The sequence below is a fragment of the Giardia intestinalis genome, chromosome 3, assembly GCF_000002435.2.
Source record: "Giardia intestinalis strain WB C6 chromosome 3, whole genome shotgun sequence".
NCBI lineage: Eukaryota > Fornicata > Diplomonadida > Hexamitidae > Giardia > Giardia duodenalis.
In genome coordinates this window covers 14,771-35,152 of record NC_051858.1, presented here as the reverse complement: position 1 = coordinate 35,152, position 20,382 = coordinate 14,771, and the positions used below count along the sequence as shown (strand labels likewise).

The following is a 20,382-nucleotide window of genomic DNA, read 5'->3' as shown; positions in this document are numbered from 1 at the left end:
CGTTTGTGGATCTGGGGTCCTGCGTTCCTCGGCTGTTCCGCGGGCGTGCACACAGCTGGACCTGAGGCGAAGGAGAGCCGCGAGGACCCGATCCACATTATGAACGCAAGATGGTACCTTTGGGTCCCAGAGAGCAAGCCGTGAGTCTCTACTTGGGAGACCACTCCGAAGACGCTTGCCCTCTGGCAGGACACACACGCTGGCTCTGTGGCCTACCGTGCGAGAGCGCCAAGCAACCAACCGAGCACCTGAGAGAAGCAAACGATGACAGACACAGAGTGCTGGGCGACGACAAGCTGATCCTTCCGGCCCACATACCGAACCAGACAGCTGCCATGCTCATCCACCAGGGTGCGCGCATGATCGCGAGCATCGAGCAGGCCGGGACTGGGGTCGCGCTCCCCGCAATCAGGGGCCTAGACGCCCTGGTGGGAAGCTGCCAGAGGGCCCCTCTGCCAGACAACACCACGGAGCAGTCCCAGAGCAAGGCAGACCCAGACCCCGAGAAGGCGAGGCGCCGGATAGCAAACAGGGTGAACAACGCGCTGAGCTTTAATGGCTGCCAGGTCCTCTGTTCCTTGACACACCCACGATAGACAAGCCAGAGAAGGCCAAGGCCCCCTCAGCGCGCTACACCCGTGCGTCCCCCCGAAGACTACGTTGGCCTTGACTACCCTCCATCGATGAACTCGACGGGGCTGGAGTGGCAACCGAGGAGGAAATGAGGAAGGCCCTGTTTGGGACTCTCAACAAGAAGGCCTCAGGCGTGTCTGGCCTCGGGCCGGTCCAGCTCAAGGCGATGAAGCAGAACGACAGCTTCGTGAAATACCTCACGCAGGCGTACAACGAGCTGACCGCTCATCCCGAAGGAGTCCGACGAATACCCCGATCGCGATAGGCGAGACGGTCACGAACATCTTCCACCGCGTCCTGCTGAAGCGGCTGGTCAGGCATGCCAACTACCCCTCATGCGAGCAGATCGCCTTCAAGCAGAACGCATACGCGGTAGGCGTGAGGAGGGCCCACGAGCTCATCAGCAGGACAGGTGCACGCCGTCTCCCTCGACACAAAGAACGCCCTCAACTCGCTCCCGAGGGCAGAGGTCGTCAGAGCCCTGAACGAGGCAGGCGTCCCGAAGGTCCTGATCGACTACGTCAGGAACTTCCTCGACCTGAGGCACAGCCGGGACGTGAAGTGCGAGGTCTGCGGCGTCCCCAGGGCGACCCGCTCAGCATGCTCCTCTTCTGCATGGCCACCGAGCGCCTCCTGAGACGCCTCAAGGAGAGGGGCATCACCTTCCTTGCCTATGCAGACGACATCGTGGCGTTCCACGACGAAGGGTACCCAGCAGGCGCAATAGTACAGCAAGCCACAGCAGAGGCTGCCGCCATGGGCCTGACGATCAGGAGCGACAGATGCAAGTCCACCATGGCGGGCGAGGAGGTGACCTTCCTCAACCACCCGGTGTCCCCCACTCCAGCCAGTCCCGCACCAAAGGCCATCGCAGGTGCCGAGACTGCCCTGAAGAAGATCGAGAATGCCCCCATAACCATCCACCAGAGACTCATTCTGCTGTCACTGCGTGGTCCCGATGGTGAACTACGCCCCCCTGGTCGAAGTAACATCGGACAAGGCGGACTACGAGGAGTTCGACAGACGTCGCACAAGGCATCAGCACTAACCAACAGAAGCTGCGATCGCCTGGTCGACTTCCTAGCGTACCCGAAGGAGAAGGGCGGCCTGGGCCTGCTCATGCCGGGGCTCTGCCACAACGAGCTGCGAAGGGTATGGGCCTCCCCGGACGTCAACAAGGGGACCAGAGACCCGGTGGAGCTGCCGGTGAACGGCCAGGCACTGCAGGGGAAGGGGCCTACTTCAACCGCCTCCTCACGCGCACACACCAGCTTCCGGACAGAGCGGCGACGTGCTGACCGAGGAGGAAAGGGCCCTGAAGGAGAAGGGCGATTCGATCATGGCGCAGACAAGAGGCACTTGCCCGGGCTGCCACACGGCGTGGACCAGGACCACGAGGCACGACATGATCGTCGCGTGCCTGTACCTCCGCGTCTCAGGGAAGCTCAACCGGAGCTGGAGATCAAGACCCACAGCCACCTCAGCGACCAGAACCAGAAGCCCGACATCTGGCTCGTCGACAAGTGCAAGGCAGTGGACGTGGGCGTCATCCAGCCCCGCCAGATGGATGCCTACTACAACGAGAAGGTCAAGAAGTACAGGGACGGGACGCTCCCGATCATCTACGGGACGGACGGATCCCTCCACCCCAAGTCCAAGAGGCACCTCGAGGAGCTCCACGTGGATCTCCGTCCGGGCTGCCTTCGCCATCGCCCACATGGCTGCAGAGGCGAACGAGCACCTGACGGGGCTGATCAGACGCGACCGGGCCGAAAGCCTGGCCACCCAGAGCGACCGTCTCCTGTCATCCTACTTCTGACAACCGAATGAATCCATCCCTGGGACCCGACGACAACGATCGAGAGGGGGCGCAAGACTGGACACACAACCGAGTTGAATCCCAACCAGAAGAGAAAGCCCCGTTAGCTGCTGCCGATCTGTATGGACAGTATTGAGAATGACAACAAAGACCAGAGTTTCACTCACCGTAAAGGGAGAACAAGGAGAGACGCCCTAGTAGACCAGCGAGCCTGCAGGACGGCCTGATCTCCAAAAGGACCTATGTGCACACCTAGACCGAGCACACGCCCATAGAACAGCCGAGGAACGCAGTTAGCTCCTCCCTTCCACTACTGTGGTCATTATATCATCAACGACCAACCCTCGTCTCCGGATATCGCCAAAAATTGAGCGGGAATTTACTCACGAGATTTGCGGACAGCGCCCGCAGGCGAGAGCCGTTGCTGCGAGCAATGATGGTACCCTATTTGATTCTCTCTGAGTCCTCCTTCATTCTGATCACAGAGACAACCTCGGAGACATGCTTCTATCTCTTCGTGCTTGATGCTCATCGAGGGACGGCAGATGTCTCCCTACTCGAGCACGACATTGCACTGGGGTTCCTGTGTGATCACAACGACTCGCTGGGTCAGTTTGGATACACTAAAATGGAGACTTTCCATCTAAGCGGCCTGGTGGACTTCTACATAAGCGGGATACTGCGCCAGAGGCTAAGCGATAGGACTACTAAGCGTACAGTGCAAGCAGACGCCCTTGGAGATCGACAGGGAGAATCGCTTGCTAATAGGGATACCACAGGCCTTACACCGGTCTCCACGGAATTCTCTGGTACTTCATTGAAGGGAACGGTCGAAAGCTTCCTCATGCACAGACAGCCCTCCAAAGATCCCGAGGTCTCGGTGGCTAGTGCACCAACTCTTCAGCATCTCCTCGAAAACATCCCGGTAGATGTTCATCCCATTATCGCCGATGGATCACTGGCCTCCATGAACGATCAAATAGAGAGGCTGGTCATAGACAAGCAGTACAACCCCTACGTATCCCTGTCTGCTGCGAAGAAGCACAAGAAGGTGCGGCGCTCCCTCTACGTTTCCGTTGATAATGACACCGACATGTCCGACGACCTCCTCTCTGAATCCAGCGCGACCAGAAGTTACGCACTGTCTGCCCACGGCTCCCAGTTCCACGACGATGGCATGACGAGTGCAATCTCCTTGAAGAGGAAGTTGGACACATTCAAGAGAAGAGAAGGCTATGCAGGAGAGTATGCGATCCGGCCGATGAAAGGAAGGGTGCACCGCTTTCTTCGCCTCTGCATAAACATCTCCTCGGCAACAAGCAAGCAGAGTATAGACTATAGGGCTGAGTTAGAGAGCATAGACAATATCCTGAAGGAGCTTGCTGTCTCACCCTGCCTAGATCACACTACTGGTGCAAGTGCCAGCCTCAGCGTCCCTATGACACCGGCATGGGTCGATGCGATGATCAGCAGGTTTGCTTTTGAGTATCCAGCAGCGGGAGTCTCCATGGAAGCCCCTGCGTCTCCACGCGCTCATCAACACGCTGGCAGCACAGTTGTTCCGGAGATGCTCCAGCAAGAGCGCAGTGCTATCACACATGTACTATCTGATGAGTTGCAGCCAGCATTGGAGAGTGACGACAATGAGTCTAGTTCTAACGAAAGTATCGCTGACCATGTAAGTGCTACTCCACGGCTTCCATCGAAGTATTCGACGACTAGTCAGATGTTAAGTGTCATGTATGATGCAGCTGCAAGCCCCACACCGAGTTTGCTCGAGGCCGTTGTTGAGGCATATCTTCCCTCGGACTACTACTCTCTGGACTCCCTTGGGTTCCTCCAGGTCTATAACAGTACACAACGAATTCTGGCGACCATCCTAATTACTCCGTTGAAAAGGCTCTACCACAACATCTTTATGGTGATGGCTCAGAAAGACGGGTTCATAACAGAGGGCCTACGGAGCCGGCTCAAGCTTGGGCGCGCCTCAACGTCAGCCTGTCAGCACCTTGACTTCTTCGCGTCAGACCTACTCAACTGCCGCGAAGTTGTCAATTGCCTGCTCACAGAGCTTACTCCGGACCACCTTTATAATCACAAGCTCTCTTTCACTCTCAGTTGCCTCTCTGTGTTGGTGATGGCAGGCGTGCTCTACAGGTTCCTCCAGGAGGCCGATCGAAGGCCCTTCCTATCAGCTATTGACGCAGCTTTGGGGTTTGCAATTGAAAGCTATTTGTTGGCGAATCCGGGGCGTCTTCCTTCTATGCGTCTCGTGTTCCCGTTCTTGGCTATTAGCTCGCCGTTCTCTAAGTTTGCGGCCGTTGCATTTTTACGGCTACTCACTGCACGCCTCTCCAAGCTTCTTCTCGAAGAAGCCATCCCTAAGAACACCCTTAACACGCTGGTACTTGCAACAACCGAGGTGTGCGAGCTCAGCTTTAAGCTTACGCTGTGCACGCAGCTCCCACCTATACACATCCTGGTCATTCACCGTGAGATCTTCTACAAGGCTGTGCTCGCTTTTGAAGCCCTGGCATTCATAAAGAACTTGAACCTAAGCGAACAGCTAGGTCTGGAAGAGCATGTGACAGCCCTTCTCGATGCAACCCTAGATGAATCCACAGCCATAGCGTGCTACTTTAGGAACAACCTTGCCGATGCCGACTTCAAGCGTCTTTCTCCCGGCTTTGCCTCATACTTTTTGACTAACCTGGCCTTCTTGCTCCGCACGGTCTGCACCTATGCATCGGCAGTACCCACGCTGATGCCAGCCCAGTGCAGCCATATCCTGCTGAAGACCACTGCCCTGCAAGAGCTGGTTGGTGCCTCATCGGCTCTTGTCTCTAGCTGTAAAGGAATCTCGGGGTACTACAGGGGCCTTTACGCATCTAACAACAGTATAGGCACCACCAGCCGAGCACAGAAGGGTGAGGGCCCTGCTTGCCAATGCCATCTGCACGAGTGCTTCTTCGAGGATGCTCAGAAGATTTTATCTGAGTCGCCGACCACGCTCTCCATTCGGTCCATCTACGTGTTTGTTAAATACGTCAGGAGGCATGAGCAGAACGTCTGGAGGCACCACTCCACCCGGTTCATACAGCTGCTGGTCTGCCAGATGCAGAGGCTTTCTACACTGGATCGGACAACAGACAGCTTGATCGGAGCAGGCCCTCTGACCACCCTTCCGCTTGAGAACTCTGTTCTTAACCGGAAATCCCTCCTGGCTTCTCTGCGTGAGTGTCTCTTCGACTTTTCCTATTCTTTATCCCCGATTGTGCTGGTTCGCCTAACCACAGGCAACGATATTTCCGTCCTTCATGGCTTCACTCCTGGCTTCCTCACGATTAAGTTCCTCGAGTCCTCCACCCAGGCCCTCAATCTGCAGAAGCCTCTGGTTCTTGAGCAGGCATACAATTACTTCCTGGAGCACAAGGCGGAGCGCTATAAGCTGAGCATGCTACCGCCATTTAGCCAGCTGAATGACCCTTTGCTAGGAATCTCTTCTAATAAGTACAAGACTTATGGCAAGATCCTCCCCTGCATATCCTTCATCTCTGTAGATCCTCAAAACGAGCTTGCACTCGTATATTGCCATAATTATAACGCTCTCTTTGTCTACAAGCTCTCCACAAACGTCGACGACGTGTACCTGGTGGGGACTGGCTCCACGGATCTTTTCACCATCATTTCTCCGGGCTCACAAACCCTTCTGGCTGCCAAGGTTGTCTGGACAGAGGTCAAAAAGGCCATGAGGTCATACACAGTTTGTGAAGTCCACTTTATTCACGGGGACTCTCCCCAATCAGTGGCCAGCATAGAGGAGTACATATGGAAGACAACTAGGCACGAAAAGCCTGTGAAGCACCTGGCCCTCTTCTCTGTGGAAGATGAGCAGGAGGAGTACGAGCACAGACAGCAAGAAGAGCACCGCACAGATGCAAAAGATTCAATACCAAAGCCCGACAGGCGGCAGTCTTACCTGGTTACACAGGAGAAGACGACCACAAAAGAAACAATGACCGTGAGGCTCAAGATCAAGCGAACGGTAGCACATTAAGTAGTTTGCATAAGGCTCGCCCACTATTCACTCCGGCTAGTTGAGATACCCTAGCTTCTTAATGAAAGCAAACTGACTGGGGATCTCCTGCATCATGGCGGTGGCAAGCACCAGTTCTGGGTTCTCGCACTTCCCTGCTTTCATTTCAACCTCTGTGAAGTTCACGAACTGGAAGTTGTCGAACTTGCGACCACGGACATCGTCATCGAAAATGTGCATTTTGTCGAACGGACCATCGCCCAAACCAACAGCAACGATACTCAGGGGGTAGTTGGACGCTTCTTGGAGCGCCTTCATATCCTCAACCATGTCTGAAACGTCACCGTCTGTGAGCAGGACGAGAATCATGTATTGACCATTGGATTCCCTAGATATCTCTATCGCCTGGCGGATCATCGGGGCAAAGGTGGTCGGGCCGGACATCTCGATCTGGGGCGCGATGTGTTCGTACGCCTTCTTCACGGCGTCAAAGCCTTCGAAGTGGGGGTCTTCTTGATCAGGATACAGGAGAGGAAGGACAGACTTGTCCTTAGTGTTTATGCACCCGAAGCGGTACACGGGGTAGATGTGGTCGTCGTCGAATCTACTGACCACCCGAGACATAATGCGCATGGCCTTGACATACGGTATCTCTCTGCGCTTGATGTCATGAGATGTTCTGCTACAGGTGCAGAGTATCGTTTGTACTCTGCAGAGCAACAGTCTTATGCATAGCATCGGTGGATAGTGACGGAGTAATAGTTGTGACCGCATATCTAAGGGAGTTGATATGGAATATTGACACATGCTGTAAGGTTACGATCTGCCGTTATACTGGACAGGAATTAGTGAGTCAGCACATGCAAGGGTGTTCCATCCTCTGTGGGGTGGCCTGTCTACTGTCATGAATAGGGACCCAAGGAATGGAGATGGCAAGGACTCGTGCTCTCCTCCAAGCTGGGAGTGTACGGCCTCCAATCGTTACTCCAATCCAATCGCTTGATCCCATTTCTGGAAATAAAGCTATTATGGCCGATGGCAGCAACCACGCATTCAGTCTTCCTGCAGCAGCCTCCACCATCCCACAGTTCGCTCTCAGGGACCTCCACGAATGGCTGGATAGCGTGCTTAATGAAAGCACCACGGGGACAGTCTACTCCCTTAGGGGCCATCCGAGCCTCGCTGTGAAGAAGGTTCCTCTCGACGGCCTGGGTAAGGGCAACGTGGACGCCATCAGGCTCGAGCTGGCCACCCTTCCCGACCTCTCCCACCCGGGGGTTCTCAGGTATCATCAAGTGATTGAAGACGAGGGCTTCATTTACATCGTCATGAATCGCCACGACAAGACCCTCGAGCAAGTGTTTATCGACTGCAAGCGGAGGAAGACCCCCGTCTCTCCCGAGCTGATCCTCTCCATTCTGAGGCAGCTCGCCGCCGCCCTCGCCTACCTCCACAGTGTCAGTGTGGGAGGTACTAGAGGCCTCGTCCACCGCGACCTCAAGCTTGCGAACGTCCTCGTCAGCGCAGATGGTGAACACTTCATCATCGCCGACTTCGGCCTCTGTAAGGACGCCCTGAGATGCGGGAGCACCATTGCAGGCACGGCAGTATACATGGCCCCCGAGGTGCTCCTCCACAACGAGGCCAGCCCCGCCTCCGACGTGTGGAGCCTCGGGGTCATCATTTATGAACTAGTAACTCTGAGGAGGCCGGACTTCTTGGGGGGCAAGGAGCCGGCAGAGGTCTTCGTCGACGGGTGGAGGCCGGACCTGAGCGGTGTCGCTGATGGCTTCATGCAGAACGTTCTGGAGAGGATATTCGTGCTGGAGCCAGAGAGGAGGCTGACGGCCAAAGAATTGTGTAAGATGCTCACCACATCTAATGTCCCAGTTAATGAGCTGGGACATCGGTATGTGACGCTAGAAGGCAAGTGCAGCGCTTTGGAGGCTGCTCTGAACAGTGCTAATGCTAGTATCACGCTTCTAAAGAACGAGCTCAAGGCCAACTCAGGTAGGATCACCGCTCTTGAGGTGGCCCTCGACGCCAGGTCTGTTGAGATGGTGTCCCAATTGACCGAGATTGCCTCTCTCAAGGAGGCTCTCGAGACGAAGGCTGCTAGGATCGACGCACTCGAAGAGAACGCAAGGGCGAGGGAGGACAAGGTCGCCGCCCTTGAGCAGGATCTCGGAGTAAGATCTACTAAGATAGACGCGCTCGAGAAGGATATCAATACTAAGACGGACAGGATTAGTGCCCTTGAGAAGGACCTCAGTGCTAAGTCCGCTAGGATCGACGCGCTCGAGAACCAGGGTCAAGAGCATCTGGCCACGATGAGAGCGCTAGAGGCCAAGGTCATGCAACTTAGTGACAGGATGGATGCAGCCGACCCCCGCAGTTTTCTCCTGCTTCCCAGGTTGATACGCGCTGCGCACATGAACAGCACGGAGACCGTCCGGGTGCTACTTGAAGAAAGAGTCTGCACCGGCCAGCGTGACAAGCAGAAGATGACGGCCCTCATGCATGCAGCCCAGCAGGGGCACGGTGGGCCTGTTGAGCTGCTTGTTAAGAAGGAAAAGGGCCTCAAAGATAAAAACGGCTGGACCGCGCTCATGCACGCCATACATAATAGCCATTCAAAGGTGGCTAAGATCCTCGTCCCTCATGAGCACGGGAAGAGAAGCAACAACGGTCGGACTGCCCTGGTGATGGCCGTGGCCAATTCATGTGTAGAAACTGTTAGGGCACTTGCCGAGTTTGAGCATGGTCTTCGAGATTCGCATGGCCACACAGCTCTGATGATCGCCGCGGAGAAGGGCCACACAGAGATCGCCTCCCTCTTGGTCCCGTACGAAAAGGGCCTGACCGACAGCAAAGGACGTACGGCCTTGATGATCGCCGCACAGCAGGGGAGCCTTGAGATGGCCAAGATCCTCCTTGATCATGAGAAGGGGCTGAGGGATAAGCAACATCACAACGCCCTATACCATGCTCTCGAGAATGGGCACTTAAGGGTTGCCGAGATGATCATCCCCTACGAGGACCCCATCGATGAGAACGGCGTCACGGCACTCATGAGAGCCGTAGCCAGAGGGGACACTGACATGGTAAGGCTGTTTATACCAGTCCAGGGAGGAATGAAGGACAAGGACGGTAACACAGCCTTCGTGCACGCCCTCAAGAACAAGCATACAAGTATAGCTCTGCTTCTTCGCGAGCATGAGGCCCCCTCGTGGACACCACTCATGTGCGCGTCCTTCACTGGAGACGTTACCATGGTGAGGAGGCACTTCCACGAGAGAGACGTGAAGAACAGCGACGGCGAGACTGCGCTGACCATAGCCGCGAGGGCGGGGCACAAGGACATCGTGGAGCTCCTCGACCCCACAGATGAGAATGGAGTCACTGCCCTCATGCGAGCTGTTGACAGAAACGATCTGATGGCTGTGAAGGCCCTCCTTCCTCTCCAGGGGGGACAGAGGGAGTTCGGATCTTTCGACATAGACGACTGGATTATTATGCGCAACGGAACAGCACTGATGAGGGCAGCAGCACATGGCCACACAAGGATAGTGGAAATACTCCTAGAGAAGGAAGGCGGCATGAGGGGTAGCTATGGATGGACAGCTCTCATGATAGCAGCATGGAATAACAAGCAAGACTGTGTTAAATTACTGGTGAAGCACAAACGTGAGCGTGGTGCTTTGGGTTGGACAAACCTCATATGTGCTGCTTGTATTGGAGATGCTGATGCAGTTAGAAGTAATCTTCAGGAGGCAAGCATGAGAGGTAGTAATGGATGGACTGCCCTCATGCTAGCAGCAGCGAACGGCTACTCAGAGTGCGCTAAGCTACTGTTAGAGAAGGAGGGGTGCATGCAGAGGAGTTACGGACAGACAGCCCTTATACTGGCAGCACGGAAAGGCCACCCAGACTGTATCAAGCTATTCCTGGAGAAGGAAGGGGGCATGGCAGATTACTACGGATGGACCGCCCTCATGTGGGCAGTATCCTGCAATCAGATAGAGTGTGTGAGACTCCTCGCAGAGAAGGAGAAGAACATAAACAGGAGGAAGCTCTTGGACATAGCCAAGGGCAATAGCGAGATGATGGCCCTCCTCTCAGAATAGCCAAAGTAAACAACTACCGCCTCCACATCAGACCTTACACATCAGAGCCCCGCCACGCAGCAGGACTCCGGGGTCAGCAGCCTCTAGCGCGGGAGCGAACGCGGCTCAGGGAAGTCGGCAAGCCGGCTCCGTAACCTCGGGAAAAGGAGTGGCTCTGACGGCGCGCCGGGTCAGAACTGGAACGGACGCGGGGATCCCGACTGTTTACTAGAAACACAGCGTCGCGAGGGCCGCACCCGGCGCTGGCGCGACGTGATTTCTGCCCAGTGCCACGACCGTCACCGTGAAGCGATCCGCCGAAGCCCTGGTAAACGGCGGGAGTAACTATGACTCTCTTAAGGTAGCCAAATGCCTCGTCGGGCAATTTCCGACGTGCATGAATGGACCAACGAGGATCCCACTGTCCCGAGCCGCGCCTCCGCGAGCCTCCAGCCTCGGGAACGGGCGAGGGCCGGCCAGCGGGGCAAGAAGACCCTTTTGAGCTTGACTCCAGCCCGGGCCTGTGGGGCGGGGCGGCCGGCGCAGCGCACAGGGGAGGCCGCGCCCCTGAGACACCCTGACGGCCGCCGCCGCCCCGCTCACCCGGTCGCGCGGGGACCCGCCCGGGCGGGGAGTTCGGCTGGGGCGGCGCGCCTGCTACACCGGACCGCAGGCGTCCCACGGCGGGCTCAGCGAGGACGGAGACCTCCCGCGGAGCAGAAGGGCACAAGCCCGCCCGACCCGCGCCCCCCGTGCCGGCGCGGGCCGCGAAAGCGGGGCCTACCGATCCTTCGCCGCCCCGGCCGCGGGCGCGGAGGTGGCAGAAAAGTTACCACAGGGATAACTGGCTTGTGGCCGCCGAGCGCCCGCAGCGACGCGGCTTTTTGATCCTTCGATGTCGGCTCTTCCTACCGTCCGCGCGCACCGGCGCGGAAGCGTCGGATTGTTCACCCGTTCAAGGGATCGTGAGCTGGGTTTAGACCGTCGTGAGACAGGTTAGTTTTACCCTACTGGCCCCGGGGCCAGAGCACGGCGGGCCAGTACGAGAGGAACGCCCGCCGCGGGCCGCCAGCCCCGCGGTTGCCCGGCCGGGCAGCGCCGCGCCGCCGCGCCCGGGGGCCCTGCGCTGACCGCCTCTAAGCGCGCACCCCGCCTCGCGCCCCGCCCGGCCGCGCGCCCCAGCCCCGTGCCCCGTCGCCGAGCGGCCCCCGCCCGGGGAGACCACCCGGCGCGGCGCTCCTGTACGGCGCAGAGCCCTGCGATCGCCTGAGGGACGCGCCTGCAGAGCGCGGGGCGGGGCGCGCGGCCCACTTGCTCTGGGGGGGTGCGGGCAGAGTAGGGGTAATTTACTGAAATACATGCGCACAGGGCGGGGACTATTGGAAGAGATGCTGCCTCACATCAGAGGGGTGAGGGCCCGCCCGGGGCGCCCCAGCCCCCGTGCCCGCGTGGTCTCGCGGCGGGGGCGCGGCCAGAGGGCCTTCTCCCGGCGTCAGGGCATGCCAGGGGGCGCGGAGGGGCGCAGGTGGGCGGCCAGGGGGGCCGGGGGCCGAGCGCTGTGTGTGAGTTGGCGGGAGCGGGCGCTGTGGGTTAGAGCAGGTGCACATAGATCGCATACGGTCGCCCCGTGTGCGCCCCCCGCTCCGCACGCACGGGTCCAATTCCTTTATTTAAAGTGGCGCGTATCGGGCGGGCGGGGGGATTTTCGGAAAATTCGGGGGTCCGGCGGGCCACCCAGCTCAGCCGGCAGAGGAGCGGGAGGCTGGGGGGAACGGGGCATTGCTAGTCACCGTCCCTCTGTGGCGTCTGCATGCTTGCCGGCGGGGCGCGCACATCCGGGGGGGCCGGCCCGGGTTCCGCGCTGGGGGCGCCAAAATTTAGATTTTGCTCGCGCTCCCGGCGTCCGGCCCGGCTCTGGGACGAAGGCTGGCAACGAGGCGACCACACAAGGAAGACACCAGAGGGGCGAAGAAAAGGAACGGACAAGGGGGAGGAGAGAAGACTATGCTGGCCGGCGAGATAAAATGACGCACGAAATTGGCCAAAGAAAAGCAGCGCAGGGGGGATGCCACAAATGGAGACGTCTGAACTAATTGAAGGCAGCCAAACGAGAAGGAATCGGAGAAATCGAGGCAATACTGGGGAGCGAATTCTGGAACATCTTGGGCCGGCCGGAAGGAGCTATGGCAGAGGGTCGGAGGAAGCGGCTGGGGACCAGAGGACATAAGCATCGCATGGCAACGCCTAGGTACAAGAGCATCCTCGCGAGGGCGGGGGCAAGGGCAGGGAACCCCGGTGCAGGGAAGAGATGCACGCAAGAGCACAGGGAGGCCCCAGGCTCCGGTGATGCCACAGCACGGCATGAGTGGGCCCCCGCCAGACTGGGTCCTATTAGTGTCCCGTCGGCCTTGTGTCCCGCTGGGGGGAGGGAGGTGCCACACTCGCCGACACGGTCTAGCGCCCAGGCCCCGCCGCCCAGAAGGTCCAGCAGGCACCACTGATCAAGGGGGCCCGCACCTATGTTGTGCATTGGAGACCACGGTGTGGCGCCCTCTAGGGGGCCCGGCGGCATCGGCCCGTCCCAGACCCTCCTTGTGCGGCGGGACAGGCAGGCGGCCCCGCAGCCAGCCCGCTGCAATCCGTTACATTGTGTATGTTAACAGAACGGATTGCAGGATTGGGGTGGCAGAACCCTGCGGGCCCGGCGGACCATGAGAGAACGTGGGTCCGTCGGCAGCCCCGGCTTGAGCAGGGCGGGGCAAACATGGTCTATCGCGACGCCCGGGACATGCATGCCCCCTTTGGACTATAGGGTGCATTCGAGCAGGGGCCCCGAGGGGGACAGGCGGTCCCTTCAGATAGCAGCAGCGAGGACGGGGCCACGCGGCGCAGTAGGGTGTCCTGCATATCCCCCTCGGACACCGCTGGCCACAAAGTCGCCGGGGTCAGGGGCGTGTCTGGGGGCCCACGGCGGTGCACAGTGGTGACGGGGTGCAGCCAGGCCGGACCAGCGAGGCCCAGGACAGGGGGCCGCACATGGCGGACGTCTATCCATGTGCTGAGGGATGTGTCCGTTGGAAGAGGAGGGACAGGGTCAGGCGCCGAAGGAGTCCGTGCCGAGTGTTGGTCTCTATTTGGTGAGGGCATCCACGCAGTAGCCGTCGGGCACATGGATTGTTGTCCTCGCGTTGAGGTATACGTGCACACCCATGCATGATGGGGCAGCACATGCCTGGAGGGAGCCGCGGGCCACAGCCTGTTGTTTAGGCCTTCCGCTCCAGAGACCCGGCCGGTGGGGGACAGCATGCCAGGGGAGTGACTCGGTGGCAGGCAGTGTGCATGGCCATCGGCCCCCCTCGATCGCTGTCCAGGGCCCGGATGCATGTGCTGTGAGTTCATAGTGGCCCTGGCAGAGCTGCTGATCGAGGGAGGACGTGGGGCAGAGTAAGCCATGATGTTCCTGGGCAGGGTGTAGTGCAGCCTCCAATATGGGCTCGAGACTGGAGGGCCCGAGGTGCAGCTGCCTATGGACAGGCCGAGACCGGCACGGCGGGAGGGCGTCACATGGGCCGCAGATAAGCCAGGGGCCAGACAGCATGTGTATAAGGGACTGGCACATGCAGCTAACAAAGAGGCGCAGCTCAGGCACCGAGAGACGGAAGACCGTGGTGCTGGCCTGGAGGCCCGGTCGCCCCTGGTGTGATGCCAGGATGCACCCTGCGGTCCCAAGAGATGCAGCTCGCATAGAGAGCCCGGGGATCATGCAGTAGGCAGCTGGAGAGGCAGGCGCCATCACAATGAGGGTGGCCACCCAGGGACAGAGCAGCGAGCCGAGACAGAGCCCTGGTTTGTTCTCACGTGCCGCGAGGGTGTGTCATGTGCGGCGTCGAGGGACTCCCAGGCCACGGCGGGCAGCAGGGATGGATCGGTCGGGCAGGGGATGGGGCCTGTCATGGCCGCCACGCAGCCCGTGCTAGCCGGAGCGAGGAGCGTCGCCCCCAGGAAGGGTGCCGGAGACCTTCCTGAATGGATAGGGCCTGTCCTCCCTCGCCGGCGCCGCCCTGGCCCCCACGTACTTGAAGATGGGCGGGCGCTGCTTCCGGGCCGGCTCGACCGTCGGGGCGACGGGAGGACCCGCTGCTGCAGGCGTTGGGGTCGGGCTCTCCGCCGTGTGCGCCTCAGACGAGGGCTCCGGCAGGTAGGACCCGGGCGAGGGGGCGTTGGAGACCTCGAACGAGAGCATCAGCTCCACGCTGGGGGACGCAGGCAGGGCATGTGTGCAGAGCCCCGCCGCCTCAGTGATCGCCGCAGCGGGGGCGTCGGCAGGACACTGCGGGGCGCTGGGCGGGTCCTTACATGCCGGTGCCAGAGGAGAAGCAGGCGCCAGCGGGGCACCCTGGACCGCAGCCGCAACAGGGGACGCCTTCGGGACGGCCAGTGCGGAGTACGAGATGGCCGACTGAGTGTAATGCCAGAGAATGACCAGGGCGGCCTCCTGCAGGAAGCGGGGGACGTCGACGCCCGCAGAGGCGAGGCCGGCAGCCGACGTGGGGTGGATGGTCCCGTCGGTCCCGAGGACGACCGGCAGGATGTGTCTGGCCCTGCCGGCGTCGACGAGCGGCTTGTACTTGGCCAGCTTGAGGGCGAAGGACCTCTCGACGCGCCAGGGGACCGTCAGCACAAGGTCCCCGTAGCCGTCGCCGATGATCAGGTCGGGCTGGAGATGGTCCACGGGGACGGCCGCGTTGAGGGTGACGAAGCCGGGCCGCCCCTTGGCGCAGGCCACGAGGGCGTCAAGGACCTTGCTGTGCCTGGCGACGTGGATCCCGTTCACAGCCTTGCAGAGGAGGTGATGCCTGGGGCGCATGGGCTGCTTGCAGAAGGAGCAGGTGCCGAGGACGACGCTCTTCTGGTACCGTCCCAGGAGGCACTCACCCACAAAGAGGACCTGATCGTTGTTGAGAGGAGGTCCGCGCAGCAGAGCCAGCGGAAGGAACGATCGGAGGGGCGCAGACTGCTTGATCCGCTTGCGCCTCAGCTCGCGGAAGGTGCCCGCAGCCATCTCCCTCCGCTGCTGCTGCATGTCGGCATGGTAGTGGCCGGGGAGGACGAGGCCCAGCCCGTAGTTGGAGCGGGGCGTGAGGGCAAGGGCCCGGGCCTGCTGGTCGGGGATGGACAGGAGGCCAGCGACCTCGGCGACGACTGCGGCGTCCACGTCGGCGTACGAGTGGGGCCCCGGGTATGCGTCGACCAGGGGCCCGTAGTTCACCGACGGGACGATGCACGCCGCCAGGAGCCGCAGTCTGTCATGGCGCGAGAGGTCTGCGGCGCGGAGGGTCTCGAGATGGCCGAGCAGAGAGCGCGTGGCCTGCTCCCCGAGGTTGTAGGGGCCGTCCCTCAGTATCCTTGTCCCCATGAAGGCGATGGCCCCCAGCTGGGTCGAGGCGCACTTGGGCTGCTCGACGCAGAGCCCCACCTTGGCCAGGGCGTCGCTCGCGTCCCTCTTCACCGTGTCTGCAGGGACCGAGGGGTGGGACGCGACAACCAGGTCGTCGGCGTAGGCCAGGAGCTCGTACTGGGAGAGGAAGGCCTCCGCAGGCCACACGATCGACTGGCAGAAGAGCGCCATCGAGAGGGGGTCGCCCTGGGGCACCCCTGCAGGCACGGCCGCCAGATCTACGCAGTGCCTCGCGCCCAGGAAGGACGAGACGTACTCGACGGTGGGGAGCGGGACCCTGGCCCGGTGGAGCGAGAAGATGATCACCGCATGGGGCACCGAGTTGAAGGCGTTGCGCACGTCGACGGTCAGCAGGTGGTGCGAGGCCTTGAGCTCCTCGGCCCTGCTGATCGCCTTGACGTGCGCCATCTGCTCGAACGCCAGCTGCCAGGAGGGAAGCTTCTTCAGAGGCGCCGTCTGCTTGAGTATCGCCCTGTGGAAGGCGACGAGAAGGGTCTCTTGTATCGCTATGGGGCGCCACTTCCCGTTGGGCTTCGGCAGCAGCTTGAGCCGGAACTCCGCGAGGGGCTTCAGCTGGCCCCAGTCTCGGGTGGCGAGGAGGCCTGCCAGCGCGGTCGCGAACACCTCGGCGGCGCCTGCCTTGTCGCAGAGGTGGAGCAGGTGCGCCTTGCCGAGGCCAGAGGGCCCGGTGGCGACGGCCTTCATGGACCTCAGCTCCCTCACCAGGGACTTGCCGGTGATCTTCGGGGCAGGCCCGAGAGTATGGGGGACAGCAGGCAGGGAGACGTCCATCGGGAGGGGGTGCAGGTCGCGGATGATCTGCCTGCGCTGCTCGCCCCTGGGCTCCGGGATCCGCGGGGCCTGGGACGCCTCGTCCTGCACGGCCTGCCAGGCCCGCCCGAGCAGCCCCCTACGTAGGAGCATCCGAGAGGGCGGGAGGCGGCCCGAGCCGTCGGCCTTCCGGCAGATGGTGAGGAGGCGGGCGAGTGTCTCGGCGGGCGGGAGGGCCCTTGCAAGCCCCGTGTAGGTGGCCAGGACGAGCTGCAGCAGGGGCTCCGTGGGGTTGCCGCTCGGTATCCCGATCATGTCGTGGGCGGTCTCCTCAAGGGGAGTGAAGTGGCGGAGCCTGCCCATGTGCGCCTTGAGCCCCCTCTCGGTCTTGTATTGGGCCCGGCAGATAGCGCACCTGAAGGGGTACGCCGGGTCCGCGCTGAGGGACGGCGAGGCCGAGGGCTCGGGCTCCGCAGGGAGGGCGGCCGCTGCCAGGTCCGGGGTGGAGCTGCACGAGGAGGGCGTGGGGGCAGCCAGAGGAGTCGGCGGATGGTGGAGCGCTATGTGGGCGTCGATGGCCGCAGAATCGGGGAGCTCCTCGCCGCACTGGCCGCATCTCGTTCCGCTCGGAGGCGGTGCAGCCCCGGGTCCGGGATCGAGGTCTCGCCCGTCGGCGCGCGGATCGGACAGCGATGGCGAGTTGTCGTGCCCGAGATCATGCGGAAGGGCAGAGGACAGAGCCCCCCGGACAGGCGGAAGGGGCCCATCAGAGGCGGGCGGTAACGGAGAGTGTTTTTTGAAGCCCTGTAATTCTTGGCGAGAGGCGGCGCTCTGTTCGAGGACATCTGGAGGGGCGGGGTCGAAACGTAACCCCGCGTGGGGAGTGGATGGCCTCGGCGCGCCAGGGCATGGCCTTGGGGGCGGGCCTCGAGCTGCGCGCCGCGGGGGAGCGCAGTGCCTCATATGGCGAGGCATGGAGTGAGCTCCGGCGCAGGCAGGAGTGCCAGGAGCAGCAGACAGCGCCTGGGCAGAGGGTCGCAGCTCGCGGGAGGCCGCTGCTTCGCCGGATCGAGGAGTCATGTCCGAGCGAGGCGCCATGGTTTTTTTTTTTTCCCAGAGTAATTTACTGAAATACATGCGCACAGGGCGGGGACTATTGGAAGAGATGCTGCCTCACATCAGAGGGGTGAGGGCCCGCCCGGGGCGCCCCAGCCCCCGTGCCCCGTCGCCGAGCGGCCCCCGCCCGGGGAGACCACCCGGCGCGGCGCTCCTGTACGGCGCAGAGCCCTGCGATCGCCTGAGGGACGCGCCTGCAGAGCGCGGGGCGGGGCGCGCGGCCCACTTGCTCTGGGGGGGTGCGGGCAGAGTAGGGGTAATTTACTGAAATACATGCGCACAGGGCGGGGACTATTGGAAGAGATGCTGCCTCACATCAGAGGGGTGAGGGCCCGCCCGGGGCGCCCCAGCCCCCGTGCCCGCGTGGTCTCGCGGCGGGGGCGCGGCCAGAGGGCCTTCTCCCGGCGTCAGGGCATGCCAGGGGGCGCGGAGGGGCGCAGGTGGGCGGCCAGGGGGGCCGGGGGCCGAGCGCTGTGTGTGAGTTGGCGGGAGCGGGCGCTGTGGGTTAGAGCAGGTGCACATAGATCGCATACGGTCGCCCCGTGTGCGCCCCCCGCTCCGCACGCACGGGTCCAATTCCTTTATTTAAAGTGGCGCGTATCGGGCGGGCGGGGGGATTTTCGGAAAATTCGGGGGTCCGGCGGGCCACCCAGCTCAGCCGGCAGAGGAGCGGGAGGCTGGGGGGAACGGGGCATTGCTAGTCACCGTCCCTCTGTGGCGTCTGCATGCTTGCCGGCGGGGCGCGCACATCCGGGGGGGCCGGCCCGGGTTCCGCGCTGGGGGCGCCAAAATTTAGATTTTGCTCGCGCTCCCGGCGTCCGGCCCGGCTCTGGGACGAAGGCTGGCAACGAGGCGACCACACAAGGAAGACACCAGAGGGGCGAAGAAAAGGAACGGACAAGGGGGAGGAGAGAAGACTATGCTGGCCGGCGAGATAAAATGATGCACGAAATTGGCCAAAGAAAAGCAGCGCAGGAGGGATGCCGCAAATAGAAACGTCTGAACTAATTGAAGGCAGCCGAACGAGAAGGAATCGGAGAAATCGAGGCAATACTGGGGAGCGAATTCTGGAACATCTTGGGCCGGCCGGAAGGAGCTATGGCAGAGGGTCGGAGGAAGCGGCTGGGGACCAGAGGACATAAGCATCGCATGGCAACGCCTAGGTACAAGAGCATCCTCGCGAGGGCGGGGGCAAGGGCAGGGAACCCCGGTGCAGGGAAGAGATGCACGCAAGAGCACAGGGAGGCCCCAGGCTCCGGTGATGCCACAGCACGGCATGAGTGGGCCCCCGCCAGACTGGGTCCTATTAGTGCCCCGTCGGCCTTGTGCCCCGCTGGGGGGAGGGAGGTGCCACACCGCCGACACGGTCTAGCGCCCAGGCCCCGCCGCCCAGAAGGTCCAGCAGGCACCACTGATAAAGGGGGCCTGCACCTGTGTTGTGCATTGGAGACCACGGTGTGGCGCCCTCTAGGGGGCCCGGCGGCATCGGCCCGTCCCAGACCCTCCTTGTGCGGCGGGACAGGCAGGCGGCCCCGCAGCCAGCCCGCTGCAATCCGTTACATTGTGTATGTTAACAGAACGGATTGCAGGATTGGGGTGGCAGAACCCTGCGGGCCCGGCGGACCATGAGAGACAGTGGGTCCGTCGGCAGCCCCATCTTGAGCAGGGCGGGGCAAACATGGTCCATCGCGACGCCCGGGACATGCGTGCTCCCTTTGGACTATAGGGTGCATCCGAGCAGGGGCCTCAAGGGAGACAGGCGGTCCCTTCAGATAGCAGCAGCGAAGACGGGGCCACGCGGCACAGTAGGACATACTGCATATCGCCCTCGGACATCGCTGACCACAAAGTCGCCGGGGTCAGGGGCGTGTCTGGGGGCCCACGGCGGTGCACAGTGGTGACGGGGTGCAGCCGGGCCGGACCAGCGAGGCCCAGGACAGGGGGCTGCACATGGTGGATGTCTATCCGTTCGCTGAGGGATGTGCCCGTTGGAAGAGGAGGGACAGAGTCAGGCGCCGAAGGAGTCCGTGCCAAGTGTTGGTCCCCATCCGATGAGGGCATCCACGCAGTAGCCGTCGGGCGCATGGATTGTTGTCCTCGCGTTGAGGTATGCATGCACACCCATGCATGATGGGGCAGCACATGCCTGGAGAGAGCCGCGGACCACAGCCTGATGTTTAGGCCTTCCGGTCAGGAGACCCGGCCGGTGGGGGACAGAGTGCCAGAAGAGTGACTCGGTGGCAGGCAGTGTGCATGGCCATCGGCCCCCCTCGATCGCTGGCAGGGCCCGGATGCATGTGCTGAGGTTCATAGTGGCCCTGGCAGAGCTGCTGATCGAGGGGACGGGGCAGAGTAAGCCATGATGTCCCTGAGCAGGGTGTAGTGCAGCCTCCGTAGTGGGCTCGAGGCTGGAGGGCCCGGGGTGCGGCTGCCTAAGGACAGG

The 20,382-nt window shown here is 61.5% G+C and overlaps 4 protein-coding genes and 2 pseudogenes across 4 annotated transcripts; 4 read left to right on the top strand and 2 right to left on the bottom strand.

The window, feature by feature from the left end:
* Positions 1-125: 125 nt before the first annotated feature.
* On the top strand, positions 126-2,588 carry GL50803_0060959 (Reverse transcriptase/endonuclease, putative; annotated as a pseudogene; the record flags this gene model as incomplete).
* Positions 2,589-2,885: 297 nt separating this feature from the next.
* GL50803_0060955 (uncharacterized protein) lies at positions 2,886-6,509 on the top strand (the record flags this gene model as incomplete). Its single annotated transcript, XM_038046250.1, has 1 exon — positions 2,886-6,509. The coding sequence occupies one exon, from the start codon at positions 2,886-2,888 to the stop codon at positions 6,507-6,509; it is 3,624 nt and encodes a 1,207-aa protein (XP_037901769.1).
* Positions 6,510-6,545: 36 nt separating this feature from the next.
* Positions 6,546-7,295, bottom strand: GL50803_004563 (Copine I; the record flags this gene model as incomplete). The annotated part of the gene is made up of 1 exon (XM_001703883.1): positions 6,546-7,295. One exon carries the CDS (start codon positions 7,293-7,295, stop codon positions 6,546-6,548), a length of 750 nt encoding a protein of 249 aa, XP_001703935.1.
* Positions 7,296-7,411: 116 nt separating this feature from the next.
* Positions 7,412-10,615, top strand: GL50803_00114192 (Kinase, NEK; the record flags this gene model as incomplete). The annotated part of the gene is made up of 1 exon (XM_001703884.1): positions 7,412-10,615. One exon carries the CDS (start codon positions 7,412-7,414, stop codon positions 10,613-10,615), a length of 3,204 nt encoding a protein of 1,067 aa, XP_001703936.1.
* Positions 10,616-10,670: 55 nt separating this feature from the next.
* Positions 10,671-11,866, top strand: GL50803_00r40017 (28S rRNA; annotated as a pseudogene).
* A 2,701-nt stretch (positions 11,867-14,567) lies between these two features.
* On the bottom strand, positions 14,568-17,921 carry GL50803_0060949 (putative Reverse transcriptase/endonuclease; the record flags this gene model as incomplete). Its single annotated transcript, XM_038046249.1, has 1 exon — positions 14,568-17,921. The coding sequence occupies one exon, from the start codon at positions 17,919-17,921 to the stop codon at positions 14,568-14,570; it is 3,354 nt and encodes a 1,117-aa protein (XP_037901768.1).
* Between the last annotated feature and the right edge of the window lie 2,461 nt (positions 17,922-20,382).